The 27,233-nt window shown below is 47.2% G+C and overlaps 1 protein-coding gene across 3 annotated transcripts in view; it reads right to left on the reverse strand.

The window, feature by feature from the left end:
• FAM20B (FAM20B glycosaminoglycan xylosylkinase) overlaps nt 1-27,233 on the reverse strand; it is a 69,995-nt gene that overhangs the window by 25,757 nt on the left and 17,005 nt on the right. For 2 of the 3 annotated variants that reach the window (XM_033916996.1, XM_033916995.1), the window contains exons 3-4: nt 12,097-12,183; nt 11,735-11,788 (exon numbers count right to left, since the gene is read on the reverse strand). In XM_033916996.1, the coding sequence (XP_033772887.1) occupies nt 11,735-11,788; nt 12,097-12,183 (141 nt within the window). The remainder of the gene's footprint in view (nt 1-11,734; nt 11,789-12,096; nt 12,184-27,233) is intronic. The other variant, XM_033916997.1, reaches the window with a different exon arrangement.

A 27,233-nucleotide genomic window follows, 5' to 3' on the forward strand; every position in this document is an offset into this window, starting at 1 on the left:
AGCAGAAAATTTCTGCGGACCAGCACCGGTCCACGGACTGGCGGTTGAAGAACACTGGTCTAGAGCACATTTACACAGGACTTGCAACATGTGCTTCTCAGCTAGAGGGTTGTCCCTCCCGTCACTCTTCATTGTCAAGTGTGCAGATATACAGGCAGACAACTCTCTTCTGGTAGGTCACACATGCCACACAGACTGCACAGAATCCAACAAGAAGAGTGGCGGGAGCCTGTTCCATGACAGCCATGACAGTTCCATGACAGTTCTTCTGCACCAGCACTGTGAGTGACTTCAAATTTCAAGGGGCAGTAATTCCTTCAAGTTGATCTCATGCATCACAAGATTGGCAGCTAGGAACTATGGGTTCACAAGTTTTGAAGCTGCTCATGCTGCCAGCTTAGAAGAATTAGAGCAACTGATCACCATGGGACCAACTCTCAGCCATTCACTCTGTGGCATTTTCTGATGTAGCAGCTGACAATGAGGAGTAGATGTAACAGAAGAGAAATGAAGAGTTCATGGAGGGAAGGGGTTAGAACTAGAAATGAGATATATGAAGATGAGATGGGAAACAAAAATGAAAGAGGGCAGGAGAGAACAATGAAGTCAAAATTTAGGTGAAAGCTAAAAGCTGTTAAAAATGTTAGGGAAAGGTGAACAGAGATAGAAGATGAAAAAAGAGGTGAAAGGGAGGTTGTAGCAGTGGTAAGTGGCAGTACTACAATAGAAATAACTGAGGGAAATCATACAAATAGATCATAGGGGGACAACCACCTGTATCATTCAACAGTGCACACCCATAAGTGCCTTGGAATAAAATTAGAGGAAACATTGCAAGGGATATAAAAACTCAATTAGCCAAGAAGCCATGAATGAAGACCACAGCATTTCAGAACTATCATCAAGAGAAAAAGCAGTGAATGAAGTAAATGCTCCCCCAAGAACTAGAGAAATAAAATGAAGACCAAGAAAAATCAAAAGTGCATACAGGGCAGTGAGATTGCAGCTTTTTTTCTTAAAGTATAGATGAACAACTTCACCACTTGGATCTCATTTTTATCTTGATTTTGATAAAATTTTATTCTGTGGTGGGGTCACATGATGTTGTTACTGCTTGACAATCACCCTGAACATAAAAAGTTTTGGGAGATAGTCTATTAGATACTCCACTATAATAAAGACCAGAAACAAGTGCCTCATGATCCTGCCACTGGATCTACCAAAATCACAAGGGAAAGATGTACAGGGGCTGAAGCTGGAGCTAGAGCATCCAGCTCCGCCAACCTGGGCTCTCACCTTTGGTTCTCTTCAACTGGAAGAATTCGGAATTCTGCCAAGATGCCATCAAGTCAAACAGTAGAACTTCCCAGCACTCAACCACCAGGCAGAAGGCTGTTGGATTGAGCTCTTACTCAGACTCTGAGAGGGCAGGAGCTGGCAGACTATGAGCATGCACAAATGCTTAAGGTCTCATCGGAGGTGAGTTGATGCAAGAAAAGTTCTCTAGACTAGATGCAGCACATCAGGTCAAAGGCTGGTTTTCACTGCCTTTCTGAAGTCCATCAGTCTTTCCAATGACCTGATCTGCAGGGGTAGCATGTTCTAGTCTTGGAAGAAAGTGGGAGTAGGAGAGCTTGCACGCTATTTTTAGGTGGAGTGACCGTCCAGGGGTATGCTGAGTGATTTTTCATTTTTTTTGAACGGAGTGAAAGCCTGGGTGTGTAAGGTTGTAGTTTGGTGGATATACAGTATATCTTGGCACCTTATGGTGGCAGTTTTTGTAGCAAATAGTACCAAAAACTGGCAAAAAATATATTGTCTGAGGAGAATAATATGAGAAAGAGATCAATTATCAATTGAATGCCACATAAAATATAAATTTTTTTAAATGAGATAAATCAGTAATGGGAACCAACCCGCAAACCAATGAATGCTCCCTTAATGGTATCTCAAATTAAGTGCTCATAACTGTAGTGCCTTATAAGTCCTGGCCCCGCCGAGTATGATCGTTGCAAGAGGGAGCACAATCTCTCTTGCCCCACAGCACCCCGACCTTCCCCGAGTCGATGGGGCAAGAGGGATCCAAAGCCCTCTTGCCCCGCGAGCCCCCAAACCCCTGACTATGATCGGGGCAAGAGGGAGGCCAAGCCCTCTTGCACCGCGAGCCCCCGACTACGATCGGGGCAAGAGGGAGCCCAAGCCATCTTGCCCCGCAGCACCCCGACCTTCCCCGAATCGATGGGGCAAGAGGGAGCCCAAGCCCTCTTGCCCCGCGAGCCCCCAAACCCCTGACTATGATCGGGGCAAGAGGGAGCCCAAGCCCTCTTGCCCTGTGAGCCTCCGAACCCCTGAATACGATCAGGGTAAGAGGGAGCCAAAGCCCTCTTGCTCCGACGATCCTGGAACCCCCCCCTCGCCGATAATGATAGGGCCAGGAGGGAGCCCAACCCCTCCTGCCCAGGTGAACCACCTACCCCCCACCCCCACTATAATACGGGCAGGAGGGATCCCAGGCCTTCCTGCCCTTGGTGCACCCACACTCCCCCCCAATCCTCCAATCGGCCCCCCTCACTGATCCGCGAGACCCCCCTGCCGACCTCTCGATCCCCACAAATCTCCCCTACCTTAACATCGTTGGCTGGCCGGACGGCGCCAAGCCCGTCCGTCCGGCCAGCCATCCCAGGAATGGCTGGCCTTAGGGCTTGATTTGCCCAGGCAGCTCAAATCCCGCCCACATGTGCCTAAGGCCCCGCCCACAGGAGGGGCCAAAGACTATTGGGCCTATTCCAGTTGGCCCAGGCGCCTCAGGCCCCACCTGTGGGTAGGGTTTGATCCGCCTGGGCCAATCAGGCCCTAAGGCCAGCCATTCCTGTGATGGCTGGCCTGCTGGATGGACAGGCTTGGCACCCGTCCGTCCGGCCAACAATGTTAAGGGGTGTTAGGGGGGATCAAGAGGTCGGCGGGGGACGGGGGGTGTCCGGTCGGGGATTTGGGGGGGCGAGCATGGGTGCGTCGAGGGCAAAAGATCCCTCCTGCCTGTATTTTAGTGGGGGTGGGGGGTAGGTGGTTCACCTGGGCAGGAGGGGCTGGGCTCCCTCCTGCCTGATCTTGTAAGGGGGGGGTCGCATGGCCAGGAGGGCTTGGGCTCCCTCCTGGCCCAATCGTTATCGGCAGAGGGAGGGTTCTAGGATAGCCGGGGTAAGAGGGCTTGGGCTCCCTCTTGCCCCGATCGTAGTCGGGGGTTGGGGGGCTTGTGGGGCAAGAGGGCTTGGGCTCCCTCTTGCCCCGATCATAGTCAGGGAAGGTCGGGGTGCCACGGGGCAAGAGGGCTTGGGCTCCCTCGCCCCATCGAGTCAGGGAAGGTCGGGATGCCGCGGGGCAAGAGGGCTTGGGCTCCCTCTTGCCCCGATCGTACTCGGTGAGGCCAGGAGGGCTTGGGCTCTCTCCTGGCCCGATTGGATCGAGGGGGAGGGGTGGATTGCTGCAGGAGAGATGGGTCATCTCTCCTGCTGGTTTAGCGATCCCAAGTGCCGCGTTTGGCGGCACTTGGTGGTATTGCTATTGCGGCAGGGGAGATGAGACATCTCCCCTGTCCCGATGGTTGCGGTGGGGGGTGGGTAGGTTGTCGGGCCGCTGAGCTGATCATGCCATCAGCTCAGTGGCCCCTTTTTCGGCACTTATACCTGTTTTGACTTGGTCTAAGTCTAAATGTATAAGTGTCGACTAGGTAACCTGTCAAAACGTTTGGTTATAACTGCTGTACACCTAGGTCTAGGTCGGCCCACTTCCCGCCCACCACCAGCCCTTTCCCCTCCTCTAAAAACGCTTCTTTTTGCTCTATGCATTTAGAGGCAGGGGAAAGGCCTAAGCTGGTTTTAGATACGTCTAAAACCAGTTTTGATTATGGGTACTTGGACGATCAGGCTTTTTAATAATCTAAGTACCCATTTAGGCCACTTTTTAGACTTTTTTTTTATTATGAGCCCCATAGTGTACAAAAGGATTATTGAACACATTCCCTTTTCTTTGGAAGGAAGAGGGTCTAAAATATTTAGGCATTTGGATTCAGAAAACATTGGAAGAAACAATGAAAGTAAATGAAAAATCCTTATTGCTAAAGATCTCAGAAATGTGTGAGCAATGGAACCCTTTACATCTTTCTTGGTGCGGGAGAGTTCAAACAGTTAAGATGATGATTTTGCCTGTGGTTTGCTACCAAATGGATATGTTGCCAGTTTATTTTCAGGGGTCCTTTTATAAGAAATTAAATAGCATTCTTACCAAATTTATTTGGCTAGGTAAAACTGCGAGAATTGCTATAGTATCTTTACAAAAAACAATTACGGCGGGTGCAGTGAATTTTTCCTAACTTTTATAGGTACCATCAGGCCTATATAATGTGTTAGGGTATGCATTGGATCCTCTCCGAGCTTATGGAAATCTCACAGATTGGTTATATTTAGAATGGCAACTTATGTCCCCATTACGACTGTTTCATGTGTTGTGTATCAAATTACCTAGATATGTTAAGGACAACAGTATTTTATTGGACACGTGGAAAACTTTGAAATTTATTAATAAATTAACAGATATTCCAATAGAGAAATCTACTTTTCAAGCCTTATGGCTAAACTCCAAGATTCAAATAGGTGGATCTGGGATCTTCTGGAAGCACTGGATGCAGGCAGGCATTCGTACATTAGATGATATTCAAGTTTCAAGTTTATTGACTTTTAATATACCGACCATCAACAAGTATCTGGCCGGTTTACAATAAAAATTTAAAAAAAGATAAATACTTAAAAAATAATAAAAGTGCACACCAAGGACATTAACTAGACAGACTTGAAGGTGAGAGAAAGTAGGTAGGATTGGGGGTAGAGTTACATGTTAGAAGAAGAAAGGAGAGAGAGGGAAGAGGGTAAAACATATGGGGCGGGATCGCTTTATAAGAGCGGTTGGCTGAATAAGGAAAGAAGAAGATGAAGAATGAAAAGGAAAAAAAAAAAAAAAGGAAAATCTAAACACAGGAAAAGGCGTCACTAAATAAGAAGGTCTTCAGGCTTATCTTAAATTTATCAAGGTGATGTTCGGATCGGAGAAGCTGTGGCAGAGCATTCCACAAAGTTGGAGCTACTACTGCGAAGTTTATTTTCCTAGTGTAAAAGAAATCTTTTATGGAAGGAATTAACAAGAGTTTCTGATCTGCTGACCTCAGTAGACGTATTGAGCGTTGTGGGATGAGGAGCTTATCGAGATATAAAGGCAGGTGAGAAAGTCTGATTTTAAAGATGAGCAGAATGGTTTTATAAGTGATACGGTGTGTAATAGGGAGCCAGTGTGCATCCTTCAAAAGAGGGGTAACATGGTCAAATTTGCCAGTTTTATAGATAAGTTTTATTGTTGTGTTTTGAATTAATTGTAAGCGTCGAATTTCTTTTTGGGGGAGTCCGTTATAAAGAGAGTTACAATAATCAAGGTGAGAAATAACTAAAGAATGAATTAGAATTTTGATTGCATCTGTCTCTAGAATCGAAGTTAGAGAACAAATAAGGCGAAGTTTGAAAAAGAAAATTTTTGCAACCGAGCTGATGTGATCATGGAAAGTGAGATCTTTATCGATAGTAACTCCTAGTAATTTTATTTTTGATTCTATTTTTATGGGAATGGATTTGATAGAAATCTTACCAGATAGAGTCTTACTGTTGTTGATTGGGAGTTGGAGACCGCAGGATTTGTCGATATTAAGGGAGAGTTTATTTGTGTAAAGCCAGTCGTTTATTGTATCCAGTTTATTGTTAATAACATTTATTTCTGAGATGTTTGAGGAGTTAATAGGGTGAAGTAGTTGTATGTCATCTGCATAGGCAAAGATCGTGAATCCGATAGACTGCTTGATTTTTCACGACTGCAACAATCATTCGGTATTTCAAAATCTCAAAATTATAGGTGGTTGCCGTTCAGAGTGGGTTCCCTGGATTGGTGAAACTTAAAAACTCATTATAGCTTGCAGATCCTATGCTTCCAGACAGATTTTTTAGGACATCAGGCCACCCGGTAGTATAAATTAATTTCTGAATTCTTGAATAAAAAACCAAAATCTAGTCTTAGAGACATTTGGAGTATTGAGATAAAGCAGTATAAAGCAGTGTCTCGATGGCCACGAATTTAGAGTTGCAGGATGAGGTGGACTTGGAGGATAAGGTGTACAGCGTCAGCATCTATGACACAAACATGTTTTTTTTTGTTGCATAGGATTTTTTGGACTCCAGTTCGTTTGCAAAAATTAGACAGCTCTAAATCTAATAGATGCTGGCATTGTCATCTTGATATAGGGACTGCTATTCTTTGTTATCATCTGTCCTTTGATACTTAATTTTTGGAAGTCGATATGGGGTCAAATTAATGTTGTACTTCAGTCATCAATCCAATTGACTTATGAAGTCATAATTAGTGGAACACAAACCCCTTATGGATCGTTATAAATGCCGGCTTTTCTTAATTATGATGGGAACAGCCATGCAGATAACACGTGATTGGAAGAACTATGATCGCCTAAACTTCCCTTTTTGGTGGGCGAACTTATGCTCCAGCTACAAATATGAAAAAATGAATGCTGAGATATTGGGTCATAGTAATGTATTTAACTTGGTGTGGGGCCCATTGGCATCTTTTATTGCTTCTATATAGTTGTAATTTCTCTTTAATTTTTGTCTAATTTCCTTACACATCCAGGGTGGGAAAGTATTACTACTTTAAATAAGAGTGGGTTAATGGAAGGATAATTGCATTTATATTATTGATTAAGTAAAGGGGGGAAGATTACTTTCGAATATTTGTAAGTTCAAAGTGCTTTTCTTGATTTGTTATATGTTCAGATTCATATGTATTGCACTGTTTCTATTTGAAAATCAATAAAGATTTATAAAAAAAAGAACCACATCATACATGAAAATCAAGAAGACGGACTTAGAACTCATATCAGGCACTTTAAAATACCAATTTAAAAATAAACAGTCATAACAATAAAGAGTACAGGCGTGATCCTGGAGGATTGGAAGATAGTAAATGTTACGCCCATCTTCAAAAAGGGATCAAGAGGTGACCCGAGGAACTACAGACTGGTAAGTCTGACTTCGGTTCCGGGGAGGATGGCAGAAGCGCTGATAAAACAGCATCGATGAGCATCTAGAAAGAAATAAACTGATGAAAACAAGCCAGCATGGCTTCTGCAAGAGAATATCGTGCCTAACGAACTTATTACACTTCTAAGGAATTAACAAACGAATGGACATAGGGGACCCCATTGACATCGTATACTTGGATTTCCAAAAAGCCTTTGACAAGGTACCCCATGAACGCCTACTACGGAAACTAAAGAGCCATGGGGTGGAAGGAGACGTACTTAAATGGATCAAAAATTGGTTGGCGGGTAGGAAGCAGAGGGTAGGAGTGAAGGGCCACTACTCTGACTGGAGTATGCGGAGGTGAAGCCTGGCAAATGGACTGTGGAGGCCATGTGGCCCAACAAGATCATCATTTGTTTGGCAGAGGTCGTGGACTGAAGGGCGACCCTCCGGCACAGGCGGATAAGGGCAGTTTGACGAGACTGAGGCTGGAACGAGAGGAGGCAAACCGTGTCCAGCACTGCCCCAATGAACTGCAGAGACTGAGAAGGGTTCAACTGGGACTTTGGAAAGTTGACCTCGAAGCCCAGATGCTGAAGGAAGAAAATAGACCGTTGGGTCGCTGAAATAACCCCCTCCCGCCACGGCGCTTTGACAAGCCAGTCGTCGAGGTACGGAAACATCTGAAGACCCTGCAACCGCAGGGCCCCCACCACCACCACTAGGCATTTGGTGAACACCTGGGGGGGACAAAGCGAGCCCAAACGGGAGGACCCGATACTGCAGGTGAAGGTCTCCCACCTGAAACTGAAGGAACCTGCGAGAGGCCGGGTGGATCGGAATGTTAGTGTAGGCCTCTTTGAGGTCCAAGGAGCAAAGCCAGTCCCCCTCGTCCAGAAGGGGGTACAATAGGGGAAGAGAGAGCATACGGAACTTCTCTTTGACCAGGAACTTGTTCAGCTCTCAAAGGTCCAGGATAGGGTGCAGGTCCCCTTTTTCTGGGGACCAGAAAGTACCGGGAGTAAAACTCCGAGCCCCGTTGACACACTGGGACTTCCTCCACCGCCCGGAGATGAAGGAGGGCATGGGTCTCCTGGAGAAGAAGGGGAAGGCACTGAGGATGGAGGGGGCCGGCCCGCCCCAACACAGATAGTCAAAAGGACGGTGCGGGCTTAGCCGTCGCCGGTGCCTGTGGCTTCTGAGGGGCCCTCTGCTGTTGCTGGCGCCAAGGTGGCGGCCTGGAAAACGCCGCCATCGATTTCTGGAGGTAGCGCCGGGGTGGGGTACTTAAACGACTTCGGAGGGGCGGGCTTTGCCTTGGTCCGTACCAACGAGGTGAAGGAGCGCTCATGCTCAGAGAGGCGTTTGGTGGCTGCCTTGATAGAGTCATCAAAGAGTTTGTTACCCAAGCACTGGAGATTCGCCAGCCGGTCCTGCAGATTCGGGTCCATGTCCACGATGCGGAGCCAAGCCAATCGGCGCATGGCTATTGCAAAAGCGGAGACCCTGGAGGAGAATTCAAATGCATCATATGACACTTGAAACATATAAAGTCGAATCTGCGACAAGATATCCAGGAGCCGGCAAAATTCCGCCTGGCGACGGACCGGCAAGTCCTCCAGAAATGAGGGCATAGATTTAATGCATTGTTTAAGGTAGGAGGTGAACGTGAAGTTGCAGTTCAGCACCCTATTGGCGCCTGCCAAACTTGTCCATAGTCCGGCCCTCCCAGCCTGGGGGTACAGCCGCATAGACTAGTGAAGGATTAGACTTCTTCAGGGAAGACTCCACCACCAGGGATTGGTGGGAGAGTTGAGCCTTCTCAAAGCCCTTATAGGGAACCGTCCGGTACTTGGACTCCATTTTGGACGGAATAGCCGGGATAGCATAAGGAGTCTCCAGATTCCAGAAGAAAGTCTGCTGCAAGACCAGAATCAAAGGAAGACGAAGGGATTCCTTAGGAGGATAAGGAAGCTCCATCTCCTCCAAATATTCCCTGGTGTACCTGGAATCAGACTGGAGGTCCAATTGCAGCGCCCTGCCCATGTCCAACACAAACTTGATGAAGGAGGACGGCTTACCCGCAGAAAGTCCCCCCCCCCCGGGGGGGAAGCCGAGCGAGATTTCGGGGCAGCAGAAAATGAGGGGGATGCCTCCCTCGAATACTGCGCTAGGTTATCAGTGTCCACAAGCATGGACGGTGAGGAGGCTCTACTGAGGGAATGAGGAGGAGTTGACGACTGCTTGCGTCGAGGAACCCGGGAAGGTGAAGACCCCGGGGTCCAAGGAACGGAGAACCAGGCAGCCCGCTCCAATGAGCCCCGGGGAGAAGAAATCGGTCGACCCTGGAGGGAGGCGGGAGTCCTCGACCTCGGCGCTCCGGATACCGGGGTGGGAGAAGAGACGGGTCAGACAGGACGAGGTCCGACGGCTTAATGGATCCTGTAGTGCGGGGACCCGGGGACCGACATCACTTCAGGGGAGAGTCCCTGGGCCGTTTCGCAGCTTTCCGCCTCGAGGACGAGGCACGTCTCGACCGGTGCTTCGCCCAAGGCTGGGCGGCGGGAGAAGTCCGCTTCGACAGAACCAGCGAGGAATCACTTGAGGACAAGCGTGGAGACCGACGCAACTTGCCTCGAGAGTCCCCGGCGCGACACTCAGGCTGATCCGCAAAGAGCGAGGTCGAGGCAAGTTGGGCCAAAGCCGAGGAGATCTGCGAGGTTAAAATAACCTTAAGCATATCCTCGAACATCGGCACAGAGACCATAGGGTTCGGAGGAACCGGCGCTCCACTGCACTCCAACGAGGGCGACCTCAATGCAGAGTATTCCCTTAAAGTGGAGGCAGGCTTGAAAGTAGGTCTCTTTGAGGCCGTCAGTACTATGCTCGCTGCCTGGGTGGCCAGAGACTCCAAGGAAGGCTTCTTTGGTAGCTGAGCTGAACCTGAAAGAGGAAGAGGAGACTTACCCGAAGCCGAGGTCTTCAAAGCCGGGGCCCCTGAGGACTTCGAGGCTAAGGGAGATTTGCCTGGGACCGAGGTCTTCAAGGCCAACGTCGAGACAGAGGCCGAGGCGTCACCAGCTTCCATGGCGAATAGGTCAAGGATCTTCGCCCGACGCCAACGAAGAGCCCGAGGCTGAAGGGTGGCGCAACGAGGACAGGAGTCCGAGGGGTGATTGACACCGAGGCAAAGGATACACCAACGGTGCAGGTCTGTGATAGAGATAACCCGACCACACTTTTTAAACCCGGTGAAAGGCCGGGACATAAGGTAAAGAGAAGGGCCGCGGCGCAGACGAGGCCGAGTGGCCACAAAAAGACCGGGACGAAACCCCCCTCCCCCCCCAAATTTTTTTTTTTTTTTATGGAATTAAAAAAAAGAAAATAATAAAAGGCTGAGCACAGTGACTTCCGACTCGAAAACAAGAAAAGAAGCCGCGGTGCAAGAAAGGCACAGGATTGCAGAGAAGAGAGACAGGGCTTTCTGGCTCCGCGGAAAACTAAGAACTGAAGACCACGAGGAGGGGACGCGCCTTTTAGTGCAGCGGGAAAGCACACGCCGCATGCGTGCAGCACTAGCAAACTTTGAGATCTTCAATCAAGTTTGCTTGACAAGCTGTCCGCGACAGGGCTCCATGGATGACGTCACCCACATGTCGAGAATATGCTGCCTGCTTGTCCTGGGATAACTACAGGTTTTGAGAAGGACATTGGTAATATTCTGGAAATTTGAGTAATTGGTCATCTGGGATATATTGTTCATAGTGTGACAAATATCTCCCATGGGGCAGTGAATGGCCTTGTCCCCGTACCTGTGGCAACCAGTTGATTTTTACCTCCATTCCTGTGGGTTACCCGTGGCTAGCCTCTAATGACAAACTTTGAGCTAATGACATCATATAGAAGGTCATATAGAAATTATAGCTCAAAATGCGGTCAGCATTGAGTTCTGAAATAAACGACGGCAAATTTATTCAGTGTCCTTCTTTCCCCGCTGGAGGGGTTCTAGTATATGTTCTAGAACTGCAAGCTTTTTTCAGAGCAGTTTCTACCCAAAATGACTGATGCTGCAGTTGAGGCTTGTCAAAATCTGGGCAAGATTGAACTCTGTAGAGAGAATCCAACTTCAGTGTAAGAATATGCTGTCTTTTTGTCCTGGGATAAAAATTGTTTAATCATTAACAACCTTCAAAGTAGTCTCCCAGGTTGTCTTGTGTGTCATCCAGTTTGTGAGGGACACACTGTGAATGCAAAGTATTACAAGGCATTTCTGCAGCCCAGAAGTGTTGTACAATGTTAGAATCCTACATGACAATGCTACATCTCACACATAAGACAGTTGTTTACAGTGTTAGAGGCGAGAGACTACTTTGAAGGATGTTAACAATCAAACATGTTCACTCTCAAGCCGACTGTGTGTTTGGTTTGGTAAAACAACTGACATTTATTACTTGTTTGTTAATAAAACGATGATTTCAAATACAGTACCATGTTTTTTTTGCTTCTCCCCTACCAGAGACCGCTGTACTCATTCCTCACCTGGTGGCAACATTAAGAAGTACATATCACACACTTTCAAATGTATATACAGGTAGTTGTTGACTTACGACTGCAATTGGTTCCGACTGCTAGGTCGTAAGTGGATCAGGACGTAAGTCGGCCTATGTTAAATTAAGGCAAGAATATTAGACTGGGTAATGATATTTCAATCATTTTAATCATCTTAAAGCAATCTGTTAACAACATTTTCTTTCTTTGGAGAGCGGAAGTCGCGTCATAAGGTTGAACAGTCGTAACTTGGATAGGTTGTAAGTCAACGACTATCTGTATTAGGTTTCCAGTGTTGGCGAATTTTCGAGAGGAAAAAAAAAATAGTTGCCATGACTTATGACTCAACTCTCATATAAGCACTAAACATTTCTAGTTTACTTTAAATTTTAAAGTTGGAAGAGAATAATACTGCTGCTACCTGTCTAGATGAAAGGCAGCTACCTCTGCGTTGTGTCGGTCATAGCCTGCATAGGGTTCCCCTTCCACCACATGATCTCGGCTGTACCTGTAAATTCAACAAAAATTAGGTTGACTGGGAAAAATACAGCTTTCCCTATAGAAGAATTCCCAAGATCAAGAGACATCAGTAGTAAAACAATAACTTGACATACATTTACAATGCTTGGTGTGCCCTGGACCTACATTAAGGAAGTCCTTGACTGAGGAGTTAGAACAGCTAAGACGAAGGTTCATAGCAAAATCTCTTCTGGCTCACCATATCTCTGAATCCTCTTGTGCTTCTCCCAAAATCAAGTGTTCCATGGCAGGAGAGGTACCAGAGCCTCTATGCTCTTTCACGTTTTTCCAACCCATGTTTGCAGTTTACAGGTGGAAGCAGAACATTTTGTCTATTGTGCACCACTCTACTCCCCTGGAATCTGAACCTGAACTTGGGAAATGAAACAGGACCAGTGATCTGTTCCAGCATATAAAAGACAGAAGGAGAAGCAGTTTAGGAAGGAAAGGGAAAGAGAGGAATGAGGAGGAATACAGAAAGGAAATGGGAGGATACTGGTCACAAATATTCAGGGGGAGCCTCCAAGCAATGCTCCCACCACCACCATGGACTCATGATTGCACAGGAATCTCTTCTGTCAAAAAATGATTTTCCCTGTCCCAATTTAAGAAGGAGAAATTAAGCTAATTTACTTTGAGAAGGAGAAATTAGTTAATTTACTTTAAGAAAGAGAAATTAAGCTAATTTACTTTGAGAAAGAGAAATTAAGCTAATTTACTTTGAGAAGGAGAAATTAGTTAATTTACTTTAAGAAAGAGAAATTAAGCTAATTTACTTTGAGAAGGAGAAATTAGTTAATTTACTTTAAGAAGAAGAAATTAAGCTAATTTACTTTCCTTTTAGCCTCTCCAGACCGGCACAGGCATCTTACAAGCGGTTATATCTCATCATGACCAGCAGGTGGAGACTGAGACAAAACTTTGGAATGGTACTTACCGTATTTTTCGCTCCATAAGAGACACTTTTTTCCTCACCCAAAAGTGGGTGGAAATCTCGGTGCGTCTTATGAAGCGAAGGTGCAAAATTTGAATCCCCCGCACAGCTGCAAAACACCCCCCTCCACACCAGCTTTTTAAACACCACCCGCTGCTCACCCCCATACAATTGCAAAATACCCCCCATGGCCACACCCCTTTTTAAACACCGCCTTGCCATCTCCCTGTACAATTGCAAAACACCCCTCACAGGCTACAGCCGCACCACCTTTTTAAAACAAACTCCCCGCCGCCGCTGCTGTCGTCACTGTACCTTTTTCAAGCCTGGTGGTCCAGCGTATATCCCTCCCTCGAAGGCTCTGTATTATTTCCGGGCAGCAGGCGCATAAGTCAGGAGCGCGGTGGACAGGCCAAAGCTTTATACGCTCCCGCTTGGGTCTGTGCCGCTTTCTGAATGGCTGGCAGCAGTTCTCGCGGGACTCGTGAGCAACTTCACCGCCCGCAAGAAGCGAACGATATCAGGAATGGCAGGCAGACGTTGACCCTGTAACAACCCTTGAAAGGCTGACAAGGTCGCAAGCTGAACCCGAAGAGAAGACCAAGCCAGGCCTCTGTCCAGGCCATCCTGCAAGAACTCTAAGATGTTAGGCGGGGAAGCGCGAAAAGAAACCACTCCACGTGCAGCACACCACTCCTGAAATATGCATCAAACCCACACATAAGCTCGAGAAGTGAAAAGTCTCCAGGACCTCAACAGGGTTGAGATGACTATCTGAATACCCCTTCTTACCTAGGCATTCCCTTTCAAGAGCCAAGCCGTAAGACAAAAAGGACCCGGATTGAACATGGGAATAGGATCCTGAGTCAGAAGGTCGGGCTAGAGAGAGGCAGAGGACCTGCTACCAGATGCCTCACTATGGAGAATCTAACTACAGTTTTACTGAAACCAAATAAAGATGCTATGTTGGTTTCAAATTACAGGCCTATTTCTTTGATTAATGTAGATGGAAAACTTTTGGCTATGGTATTAGCTTTGCACTTGGCCAAGGCTCTCCCTTATATGCACCAAACGAGTTTTGTTGCTCCGAGACATTCATCAAACAACACCAGATTGTCTTTTCACATGTTAAATCTAACAAAAACTATGGAAGATCCGGCTTTCTCTGTATCCTTGGATGCGGAAAAGGCCTTTGATCGTGTGGAATGGACCTTCATGTATCAAGCAATGGATTGGTTTGGTATTGGTTCTGGATTTATACAAATGATTCAAACCTTGTATAGTTCCCCATCCACCAGATTAAATATTAATAATTCCTTTTCGGATCATTTCTGTCTGGAGAGGGGAGTTAGACAAGGATGTCCATTATCTCCTTTGCTTTTTTATATTGTTTTGGAACCTTTGCTATTGGCTATTCAGCAGGCAAAGGAGATACAGGTATTCCTTATGCAGGTCGGGAATATAAAATCTCTGGGTATGCAGATAATATTTTGCTTCATTTGAGGAATCATGAAACTACCATTCCCCATTTACTAGATTTGATAAGACAGATTTGGTAAATTTTCTGGTTATAAAATAAATTGGAGTAAATCAGAAGTTCTTCCACTGAATGTCCACTACACAAAAGGCTTATTTGACTCATTCCCTTTTTTCTGGAAAGAAGAGGGTATAAAATATCTAGGTATTTGGATTCAGAGGACGTTGGATGAAACACAAGTAAATGAAAGATCCTTATTGCTTAAGGTCTCAGAAATGTGTGAGCAATGGAACCCTTTACACCTGTCTTGGTGGGGGAGAGTTCAAACAGTTAAGATGATGATTTTGCCTGTGATTTGTTACTAAATGGGTATGTTGCCAGTGTTTTTTCAGTGGTCCTTTTACAAGAAAATAAATAGTATTCTTACTAAGGGCTCCTTTTACAAAGCCGCGCTAGCAAGGTTAACACGCGCTACTTTTCATCATGCGTTAACCCCTGCACAGGCCAAAAACTACCGCCCGCTCAAGAGGAGGCGTAGAGGCTATTACGTCCAGCAGTTTAGCGTGCGCTATTACGTGTGTTAAACCGCTACTGCGCCTTTGTAAAAGGAGCCCTAAATTTATTTGGCTTGTGAAAACTGCGAGAATTTAGTAACCTTACAAAAATCAATTGTGGAAGGAGGGGTAAATTTTCCAAATTTTTATAGGTACCATCAAGCCTATATTATGCGCCAGGCTATGTATTGGATCCTCCCGGATCTCATGGAAAGTCTTCCGGATCGGTTATGGTTGTAATGACAACTCCTGTCTCTGCTAAAGTTGTGTCATGTCTTAAGTGCCAAGATGCCAAGATTATATAAGGACAATAGAATTTTATTTGACAATTGGAAAACTTTAAAATTTATTAATAATTTAACTTCTATTCCAATTCATAAATCCACTTGTCAGTCCCTTTGGCTGAACTCAGAGTCAAATTGGCGGATTTAAGATCATTTGGAAGCATTGGATGAAGGCGGGCATTCGTATGTTGGATGATGTGGTATTAAGCTGCTTGACGTCACAGCCGAGCTCCCCCATAAAAGGGGTCGAGCCAACAAGGGTCTTCAGCGCTTGGCCAGCCGAGCAAGCACGTGGGAGCAGCGCGAGTGTGCTTGCAGGGAGAGAGGGCTGAGAGGCTAAAACAGCTGAGAGAGACGCAGGAGGCACACAACAGCAGGGGAGAGGAGCGGAGAATGTGTAGAAGGCGGAGGAAGGGGCGGAGAGTGTGCAAAGAGGCGGAGAAAGGGGTGGAGAGCAGAAAGAGAGGCAGAGGAGACAGCGAAAGAGAGCGGAGAGAAGCAGGGAACGAACGGAGAGGCGGAAAAAGGGAGCCGATAGCAGCAGGAAGCACACGGGAGACGGAGGAGACAGTGCAGGAGAGTGGAGAGGAGCACTGAAGTCGCCAGGCACTGAGGAGGAGGCGGATGGGACGCGGTGGTAACTCCGCCCACCCCCTGACGTCACAGCCGAGCAACGGCCCGCGGCGAAGGCGAGCGGCAAAGGCGCTCGCCTTAGCAAGACGCCTTTGCGAAGTGCCTCAAGAAGGGCATCAAGGAAGGGCTATCAACTTTATCCGGTCCCTCTACTTCTACATCTAGTTAATTAACTTCAGTCTTTCTTCATTAATTAACTTCAGCCTTCTTCTTTCTTTCTTTCTTCCAAGTCTTTCATCTCTCTACTTCTACCTAACATACAAGAAACCACATCTTTCACACAAAGGACCACACAAATCACTCTATCCCCAAACCATTTTTTAACAGGCAGTCCACACTATTCTCTAACCCTTATATTAGACTCTCTAGCACACTAACAAGCAGGCAACCTTAACTGTCAATCAACTAACTGTTAACCAACTACTCTATCCCTCAGACCAAGGAAAAAAAAAACCTAACTACCTCTATCCCTCCCTAAACACTTACTGACCAGCACCTAACAGCCCCCACCCTAGCAAACATCTTATTAAAAAAAAAAAAATAATAATAATAATAATATAAATAAATAATAATAATAAACCTTTGTAAATGGCAGGTAGGACTAGAAGCAGCAAGTCTTCAATCAAAACAGGTAGTTCAGTCACTGAGAGTACCCAGGGGATGGCTATGGTCCGAGTACAGATGGAAGGGGAACCAGGACGGAGGACAGAGGTCTCTGTACAGACCGAGGCCATCCCCTCAAAGATGTCTACAGTCTCAACGCAAACAGAAGTAATGGACCAGCCGAATGAAAGCCTTTTGCTGGAGCTGAGGAGCCTGAGAGAGGAGGTTCAGCGCTTAAGGAGCATCCGTGACGACGAGACCGTCATCGATGGAGTCATCCAGGAGCTGTCTCAGATCGCTGAACAGGAACCTGACAAGACCACCCTGGGAACACCCAAAGCATCCAAACCCGCAAACTTGAGACCAACCACCGGAATGCAGGAAGTGGCTGGAGATGCTGACTCCTGGCAGCTAGTGACTTCCTCCACAGGAAAACGCAGAGGACCTAACTCTGTCTCTTTTTCTCACATACAGGGCAGCTCTACATCGACACCACAAATCGCCCTGAGGAACAGGTATCAGCTGCTACAGGAAGGTCCTGAGAACGAGGTACAAGAAATTGTTCAGCAGACGTTTCCAGCTCCGTAATCAACAGAACGGCCCACCCCCAAGAAGCGCAGAGTGGTGGTCATCGGGGATTCGCTGCTGAGGGGCACCGAGGGACCAATTTGCAGATCAGACCTACAATCAAGAGAGGTCTGCTGTTTGCCAGGGGCCAGGATCCGGGATGTAACCGCTTGCCTTGACAGACTCATCAAGCCCCGTGATCACTTCCCCATGATTCTAATCCACGTCGGAACCAACGACACCGCCAGGAGCACCCCGAACAGCATACCTGAGGACTTCAGGGCCTTGGGGGAGAAGCTGAGGAGGATGAATGCGCAGGTGGTCTTCTCCTCGATTCTCCCTGTGAGGGGCAAGGGCAGAGCCAGAGATAATCGAATACAGAGGGCAAACGACTGGCTGCGAAGATGGTGCAAGGAGATGAACTTCGGGTTCCTGCACCATGGAGAAGCTTTGCAAGGACTACAGGGACACGACGGTCTACACCTGTCCAGAAGAGGGAAGAATGTCCTTGGACACCGTCTAGCCCGCCTACTTCACAGGGCTTTAAACTAGGTAAGTCGGGGGAGGGTACAGGCACAAACAACATACCTGGCGAACTAAACTGCCAATACTGTTTTGAGGATGTGGTAAGTAGTCACCAAAAGTCTGGGTCAGGGGCGAGTACACACACCTTCGAGCCAGGGGCAGGTTCACATCATAAGTATGGGCCACATTGTAATTCCAGGTCTAGGGGGAGTACACATTGTAATTCTGGGTCTTTGGGGAGTAAACATTGTAGTTCTGGGTCTAGGGGGAACATATATAACACAAATATTGCTAGGTCTAGAGGGAACATATATAACGCAAATTATGCTAAAGGTGTTCAAGTAGCTCAAGCAGGTATATCCCCACTGATACATAACAAAAATACAACATGGAGGGCTATGTACGTCAACGCACACAGTTTGAGAAACAAGATCCTGGAGTTGGAAACAGAAATAAGAAATGCCGACCTGGATGTGGTGGCAATATCTGAGACCTGGCTCACAGACTCCCACGGGTGGGACATCGTCATACCGGGTTACAACTTGCTTCGCCGGGACAGAGAAGGCAGATTGGGAGGAGGTGTAGCATTATATACTAAAGATGACATTAAGGTCACAAGAATCTCAGATGTCCAATACACTAGGGAATCCCTTTAGGTTAATTTGGCCAGAGGGAAGGACAAATGCTTGTATCTTGGCGTAATTTACAGATCCCCAAGACAATAGGTTGACCTGGATATGGAAATAATCGGGGATATAGAAAATATCACCTTGCGTGGGGACACAGTATTGTTAGGTGACTTCAACATGCCTGATGTGGACTGGGATACACTAACCTCTGATTCTGGCAGCAACAGGAGGCTACTAAACTCTATGAAGGGAGCTGGTCTGAAGCAACTGGTGCTGGACCCAACAAGTGATCAGGCAATACTGGACCTATTACTTACCAATGGAGAAAGTGTCACAGAGGTCTCGGTGGGCGACACATTGGCCTCCAGTGACCACAACATGGTATGGTTCAATCTTAGGAAAGGTTTCACTAAATCTATCTCGCTGACCAAGGTCCTCAAATTCAAGGATGCAAACTTCCAGGACATGGGTTCCTTTGTTCACCAGGCGCTACAAAGCCAAGCAGAAACCGATAGCGTGGAAGAAATGTGGTCGACCTTGAAAGCCACCATACAGGAAGCGACAAACCGCTATGTTAAATTAGTAAGTAAACGGCGAAGAAACAACAAGCCGCAATGGTTCACTGCGGAGATCTCAGACCTCATCAAGGAGAAGAAAAAAGCATTCATCTCTTACAAACATTCAGGGAAACAGGACTCTAGAGCAGACTACCTGGCCAAGTCAAAAGCAGTCAAAACAGCAGTCAGGGGTGGGGGCGCTAAGGCAACGGTTTCCTTTTCGGTGGGTTAAACACTCTTTGAGGTATTTGGGTGTGGATTTTGGGCCTCCTGGTTCGAATTTGTTTGATCTTAATTATCTTCCTTTGTTTCGTCGTATTCGTTTGGACTTGGTCAGCTGGGATAGTTATTATTTTTCTTGGCTGGGGAGAATAGAGGTAGTTAAAATGATGATTCTGCCTCACCTCCTCTTTTTCTTTCAGGCTCTACCCTTGTGGATCCCGCGGCGGCTGTTGGAAGGGGTACAGCGGAGCCTTCTCCACTTTATTTGGGCGGGAAAACGACCGCGGGTGAGTCGACGAGTCTTGTATTTGGGCAAGGGCGAGGGTGGGTTGGTGGTACCCAATGTGCTGAAGTATTACCAGGCGGCGCAGCTGCGAGCACTCTTGGAGTGGCAGACTCAGGCCCCGAAACTTTGGGTGGCCCTTGAACAGGGCTTGGAGGGGGGTGTGCCCTTGATGCATCTGCCGTGGGTCCCGGGGAGAGGGGGGGTGGTTGTCAGATGTCCTCCGTCCGGAGAGCGATGCGGGTGTGGGGAGCGGTGCGTTGTGTGCTTTTACAGGGGCGGCAATATTCTTGGTATGTCCCTTTGCGCTTTAATCCTGAGTTTATTCCGGGAAGGGGAGCCGGGGTGTTTAAGAGGTGGGAGGCTCAGGGTTTGGTTTGTTTGGGACAATTTTGTGATTTGGAAACGAAGAGGGTGAGATCTTTTGGGGAGCTCCAGCCTCGCTACCAGTTGTTGCCCCGGGATATTTTCCCTTATTTGCAGGTGGTTCACTATGTTCAATCTTCTGGCTTCCTGACTGAGATGCTGGGGGGTAAAACAGGATTTGAGCTCTTATTGGGCCCTGTGGTTCAGAAGGGAGCTCTGTCAGTGATCTACAGGTGTTTAAATGCTGGGGGGTGAGTGTATTGCCTTATGTGACATCCTGGGAGGGTGATTGGGGTGCCCCTATCCCGAGGGAGGTGTGGGTGGAGATTTGGCGGGCGATCTCTTCTTCTGGTATTGCTACTTTGATTGTGGAAAATGGGTTTAAGGTTCTGCTTCGGTGGTATTATACCCCCCTGCTATTGGCCAAGATGGGGAGGGTGGGAGGTGTGGGTTTCTGCTGGAGGGGCTGTGGGGAAGTGGGCACCTAGCTCCATATGTGGTGGTCTTGTAGGATTGTGCGGGATTATTGGATCGAAATTTTTGATCATATTTATTTCATTCTGCAGCGGAGGATTCCAGCATGAGCTGGACTTGGAACGGGGTGAATCTTCCTTTTGCATTTTAGCTCTTACTGCTGCCCGCTTGCTTTTGGCCTCTCGGTGGAAGCAACCGGTACTTCCATCTTGGCAGGAGGTGGATTTGAAGTTGCACCAGTGGCAACTCTTGTACCGCCTTACAGCGGCTCAGCATGGGCTCCGCCATAGCTTTGCTCATATATGGAGGAATTTTCGCTCCCTTACTTGACTTCTGTGGGACATTTTCTGTGGGGGGTGGGTTTATTTGGTCTATGCTTTCCTTTCGGGGTACCTTTTTCTTTACTGATTGCTCTTTGAACTTTTCCTGTCCACTGTTGGAGTGGGAGTTTGGGCATGTCACCGGGGGGGGGGGGGGAGGACATTGTTGAGTGGTTGATTTTGTATTTTTGCGTATTACATTGTACAGCATTGTTTCTCTTATTTTGTTCTTGAGAGCTTGATTGTTGATAGCCCTTGTTTTTGCTTGTGATGTGTATTGCCTTGCTCTCTTGTGCATTTTCTTCATTAATAAAATTTCAATTACAAAAAAAAACAGCAGTCAGGGAGGAGTCTCTGGCAAAGAACATCCAGAAGAGAGATAAATCCTTCTTCAGATATATCAGTGACAGAAGTAAAAACTCAGGCGGGATTGTACATCTTAGGAAACCGGACGGAGACTATGTGGAAAAGGATTCCGAAAAAGTTCAACTATTAAATGAACACTTCAGCTCAGTCTTCACCCGTGAAGCGCTGGGGCTTGGCCCTCAGCTACAGACAAGGGCTGACTTAGTTGACCCGTTTAGTAACTTCGAGTTTACGCCCAGCAGTGTCTACGGTGAGCTGTCAAAACTCAAGATTAACAAGGCAATGGGGCCTGACAACCTACACCCCAGGGTGCTTAGGGAGTTGAGTGATGTCTTGGCGGAGCCACTGTCAGCGCTCTTCAACCTCTCCCTTAGTACAGGCAGCGTCCCGTTGGACTTGAGGACGGCTAACGTCATTCCACTCCACAAGAAAGGCTCAAAGATGGAGACAGCAAACTACAGACCAGTGAGTCTAACATCGATAGTGAGTAAACTAATGGAAACTCTAATCAAACACCAATTGGATAAGATCCTGGATGAGGAAAATCTACGGGACCCCCGTCAACATGGATTTACTAAGGGGAGATCATGCCAATCCAACCTGATCAGCTTCTTTGACTGGGTGACGGGGAAGCTGGATGTTGGGGAGTCCCTGGACATCGTGTACCTGGACTTTAGCAAAGCATTCGATAGCGTACCACACTGCAGGTTGCTGAGCAAGATGAGTTCTATAGGATTAGGTGACACATTGACGAAATGGGTTGGGAACTGGCTTGGTGGTAGGCTTCAAAGGGTAGTGGTGAACGGCACCCCCTCCGAAATGACGGAGGTGATCAGTGGAGTGCCACAGGGCTCGGTCTTGGGCCCGACCCTATTCAACATCTTTGTAAGAGACTTGGCAGAAGGGCTTCAAGGTAAAATAGCATTATTCACCGATGACGCCAAACTAAGTAATGTAGTGGGCAAATACACAACGGACAAAGATTCAATGCCCGACAACATGATGCACGACCTACTCCTACTGGAGCGCTGGTCTAGAACCTGGCAACTTAGCTTCAATGCCAAAAAATGCAAAGTCATGCACCTAGGCAACCATAACCCATACAAGACTTATACCCTTAATGGTGAGATCCTAACAAGAACGGTTGCAGAACGAGACTTGGGGGTGATCGTCAGTGAGGACATGAAGGCTGCCGGTCAGGTAGAGCAGGCCTCATCCAAGGCAAGACAGATCCTAGGTTGCACAGGGGTTTCGTCAGCCGTAAGCCGGAAGTCATTATGCCATTGTATAGATCCATGGTGAGGCCCCACCTGGAATACTGTGTGCAATTCTGGAGGCCACATTATCGCAAAGATGTGCTGAGACTGGAGTCGGTTCAGAGAATGGCCACCCGGATGATCTCGGGACTCAAAGATCTCCCGTACGAAGAACGGTTAGACAAACTGCAGCTATACTCGCTCGAGGAGCGCAGAGAGAGGGGGGACATGATCGAGACGTTCAAGTATCTCACGGTCCGCATCGAAGCGGAGGAAGATATCTTCTTTTTCAAGGGACCCACGGCAACAAGAGGGCATCCGTGGAAAATCAGAGGCGGGAAACTACGAGGTGACACCAGGAAATTCTTTTTCACTGAAAGGGTGGTTGATTGCTGGAATAGTGTTCCACTGCAGGTGATTGAGGCCAGCAGCGTGCCTGATTTTAAGGCCAAATGGGATCGACACGTGGGATCTATTCGTTAGGCAAAGGAAGGGGAGGGTCATTAGGGTGGGCAGACTAGATGGGCCGTGGCCCTTATCTGCCATCTATTTCTATGTTTCTATGACTTTTTACAACTACAGCACAAATTTGGTATTGCTAAATCTCAAAATTATAGGTGGCTGCAGTTGAAGCAGGCCATTCAGGAAGGGTTCCCTGATTGGCGAACTTTTAAAAATTATTATAGCTTGCAGATTTTATGCTTTCAGATAGATTTCCTGGGTCACCAGGCCACGCAGTGGTATAAATGAATATCTGACCTTTTGATTAAGAAACCAAAGAATGGTCTTCGTGACATTTGGAGCTTTGAGATAAAGCATCAGATTAATGCGTCTAAATGGTCACGAATTTGGACTTGGAGGATGAGATGTACGATAGGAGATAAGAAAAATCATTCCAGATGTGGAAACAGGACAAAACCGGGGAAAACTGGAAAGAGCATAGGAAGCATCAAAAAGAATGTCACCGTGTGGTTAGAAGAGTAAAAAGAGAATATGAAGAGAGGCTAGCCAGGGAACACGAAATTTCAAACCGTTCTTCAGATATGTTAAAGAGAAGTAGTCAGCAAGGGAGACATTGACAAAATGGGTTGGGAACTGGCTTGGAGGTAGGCTTCAAAAGGTAATGGTGAACGGCACCCCCTCTGAAATGACGGAGGTGATCAGTGGAGTGCCCCAAGGCTCGGTCTTGGGCCCAATCCTATTCAATATCTTCATAAGTGACTTGGCAGAAGGGCTCCGAGGTAAAATAACATTATTCACCGATGACGCCAAGCTAAGCAATGTAGTGGGCAAAAGCACAACGGACAAAAACTCATTGCCCGACAACATGATGCACGATTTACTCCTACTGGAGCGCTGGTCTAGGACCTGGCAACTCAGTTTCAATGCCAAAAAATGCAAAGTTATGCACCTGGGTAGCCAAAATCCATGCAGGACTTATACCCTTAATGGTGAGATCCTAACAAGAACGGTAGCAGAGCAAGACTTAGGGGTAATCGTCAGTGAGGACATGAAGGCTGCCAATCAAGTGGAGAAAGCTTCATCCAAGGCGACACAAATCATGGGTTGCATACGCAGGGGTTTCGTCAGCCGTAAGCCGGAGGTCATTATGCCATTGTATAGATCCATGGTGAGGCCCCACCTGGAATACTGTGTGCAATTCTGGAGGCCGCATTATCGCAAGGATGTGCTGAGGATAGAGTCGGTCCAGAGAATGGCCACCCGGATGGTCTCGGGACTTAAGGATCTCCCGTATGAGGAACGGTTAGAAAAATTACAGCTATACTCGCTCGAGGAGCGCAGAGAGAGGGGAGACATGATCGAGACGTTCAAATATCTCATGGGCCGCATCGAGGCAGAGGAAGAGGTCTTCTTTTTCAAGGGTCCCTCGGCAACAAGAGGGCATCCGTGGAAAATCAGGGGCGGGAAACTGCGAGGTGACAACAGGAAGTTCTTTTTTACTGAAAGGGTAGTTGATCGCTGGAATAGTCTTCCACTTCAGGTGATTGAGGCCAGCTGCGTGCCTGATTTTAAGGCCAAATGGGATCGACACGTGGGATCTATTCACAAGGTAAAGGTAGGGGAGGGTCATTAGGGTGGGCAGACTGGATGGGCCGTGGCCCTTATCTGCCGTCTATTTCTATGTTTCTATATTTCTATGAGGTGGGACCACTGGATGAAGGAGATAGGAAGGGAGTGGTGAAAGAGGAAAAGGAAGTGGTGGATAGATTAAACATTTTCTTTTCGTCAGTATTTACAAGAGAGGACACATCCAGTGTGCCGGAACTTGAAAAATTCTTTAAAGGAGATCAAGCAGAAAAATTAACATCCATGGAGGTAAGCCTCAAAGACATGTTCAAGCAGATTGACAGATTAAAAACTGACAAATCTCCGGGCCCGGACAGAATCCACCCTAGGGTATTGAAAGAGCTAAAAGAGGAAATAGCGGAATTACTACAGCAGGTTTGTAATCTATCCCTGAAAACAGGAGTGATCCCGGAGGATTGGAAGATAGCAAATGTTACACCCATCTTTAAAAAAGGATTGAGAGGCGATCTGGGGAACTACATACCGGTAAGTCTGACTTTGGTTCCGGGAAAGATGGCGGAAGCGCTGATAAAAGACTGCATCGACAAGCATCTAGAAAGAAATAAACTGATGAAAACAAGCCAACATGGATTCTGCATGGGAAGATCATGTCTAACGTTCTTATTGCACTTCTTTGAAGGAATAAAGCAAATGGACGGAGGGGCCCCCATAGACATCGTATACTTGGATTTTCAAAAAGCCTTCGACAAGGTACCCCATGAACGCCTACTTAGAAAACTAAAGTACCATGGGGTGGAAGGGGATGTACATAAATGGATCAAAAATTGGTTGGCGGGTAGGAGTAAAGGGCCACTACTCTGACTGGAGAAGGGTCACGAGTGATGTTCCGCAGGGGTCGGTACTCGGACCACTGCTGTTCAATGTATTCATAAATGACCTAGAAACAGGGCTGAAGTGCGAAGTTATAAAATTCACTGATGACACAAAACTTTTTAGTGGGGTTAGGAATAAAGAGGACTGTGAAGATTTACAAAGGGACCTGAACAAACTGGGAAAGTGGGCAAATAAATGGCTGATGAAGTTTAATGTAGAGAAATGTAAAGTCTTGCATGTAGGAAACAGAAACCCGATGTACAGCTGTACGATGGGAGGGCTAGTAATGGGTGAAAGTAGCCTAGAGAAGGACTTAGGGTACTGGTGGACAAAACAATGAAGCTGTCGGCCTGAACAGTGTGCAGCGGCCTCTAAGAAGGCGAATAGCATGCTAGGTATTACAACCAGAATGAAGGACATTATCCTGCCGTTGTATCGGGTGATGGTGCACCCGCATCTGGAGTACTGCGTCCAATATTGGTCGCCGTACCTTAAAAAGGAGAAGGTTCACAGGAGAGCGACACGACTGATAAGGGTATGGAAAACCTTTCATATGCGGAAAGATTAGAGAAACTGGGCCTCTTTTCCCTGGAGAAGCGGAGGCTTAGAGGGGACATGATAGAGACTTACAAGATCATGAAGGGCATGGAGAAAGTAGAGAGGGACAGATTTTTCAAACTTTCAAAAATTACAAGAACGAGAGGGTATTCGGAAAAATTAAGAGGGGACAGATTCAGAACCAATGCTAGGAAGTTCTTCTTCACCCAAAGGGTGGTGGACACCTGGAATGCGCTTCCAGAGGGTGTGATACGACAGAGTACGCTACTGGGTTTCAAGAATGGATTGGTTGATTTTATGAAGGAAAGGTGATTGAAGGGTACAGATAGCACAGTTACTTACCGTAACAGGTGTTATCCAGGGACAGCAGGCAGATATTCTCACATGTGGGTGACGTCATCCACGGAGCCCCGACGCGGACAGCTTTTCAAGCAAACTTGATTGAAGCTTTCAAGTTTGCTAGTGCTGCACCACGCATGTGTGTGCCTTCCTGATCCACTAGAGGGCGCATACCCTCCTCATGGTCCTCAGTACAGATAGCTAGCAAAGAAGCCAACCCCGGGGAGGCGGGCGGGTTGTGAGAATATCTGCCTGCTGTCCCTGGATAACACCTGTTACGGTAAGTAACTGTGCTTTATCCCAGGACAAGCAGGCAGCATATTCTCACATGTGGGTGACCTCCAAGCTAACCAAAAAGGGACGGAGGGAAGTTGGCAATCCAAGAAAACAGATTATACAAAACCGACTGGCCAAACCGGCCGTCGCTCCTGGACAGAGTATCCAGGCAGTAGTAGGTGAAAGTATGAACCGAAGACCAAGTGGCAGCCTTGCCAAACTCCTCGACAGGCGTCGACCTGAGGAAGGCTACAGAAGCCGCCATCGCTCGGACTCTATGTCCTGTGACTCGACCATACAGTGCGAGACCAGCCCGAGCATATGAAAAGGAAAAACAAGCAGCCAACCAGTTGGACAAGGGGCGCTTGGAAACTGGGCGTCCCGATCAATTAGGACGAAGGACAAAAAGAATGAGGAACCGTCCAAGGAGACTGATGTGCGTTGAAGACAAAAAAACCAACGCCCTCTTACATTCAAGAGTGCGAAGCGCCACCTTGCCAGGAGACGAGTGGGGCTTCGGAACAAAGACCGAAAGAACAATGGAAAGATCGCATGACCACCGTGTCATGAAGAAATACAGGAAAAGACGGGTCCGCAATCAGAGCTAGCAGCTCACTGATTCTGCGAGCAGACGTGAGAGCAACCAGGAATACCACCTGCCAGGTGAAGGAATTCAAAAGAGCTCCATCAAATGGAGATACCACCAATTGAGCCAGGAACACACAAAGATCCCAACCACCGGAGGGGCTTTGAGCGGAGGATGTACAATGAAGAGATACCTCATAAAGCGGGAAACCGTCGAAAGGACGGAGTCCCATTCATCGGCCGATGAAAGTCAGCAAATGCACAGAGGTCTCGAATAGATGTAGATGAGAGACCAGACCGAGACAAGGG

The sequence above is a fragment of the Geotrypetes seraphini genome, chromosome 12 (assembly GCF_902459505.1).
Source record: "Geotrypetes seraphini chromosome 12, aGeoSer1.1, whole genome shotgun sequence".
NCBI lineage: Eukaryota > Metazoa > Chordata > Amphibia > Gymnophiona > Dermophiidae > Geotrypetes > Geotrypetes seraphini.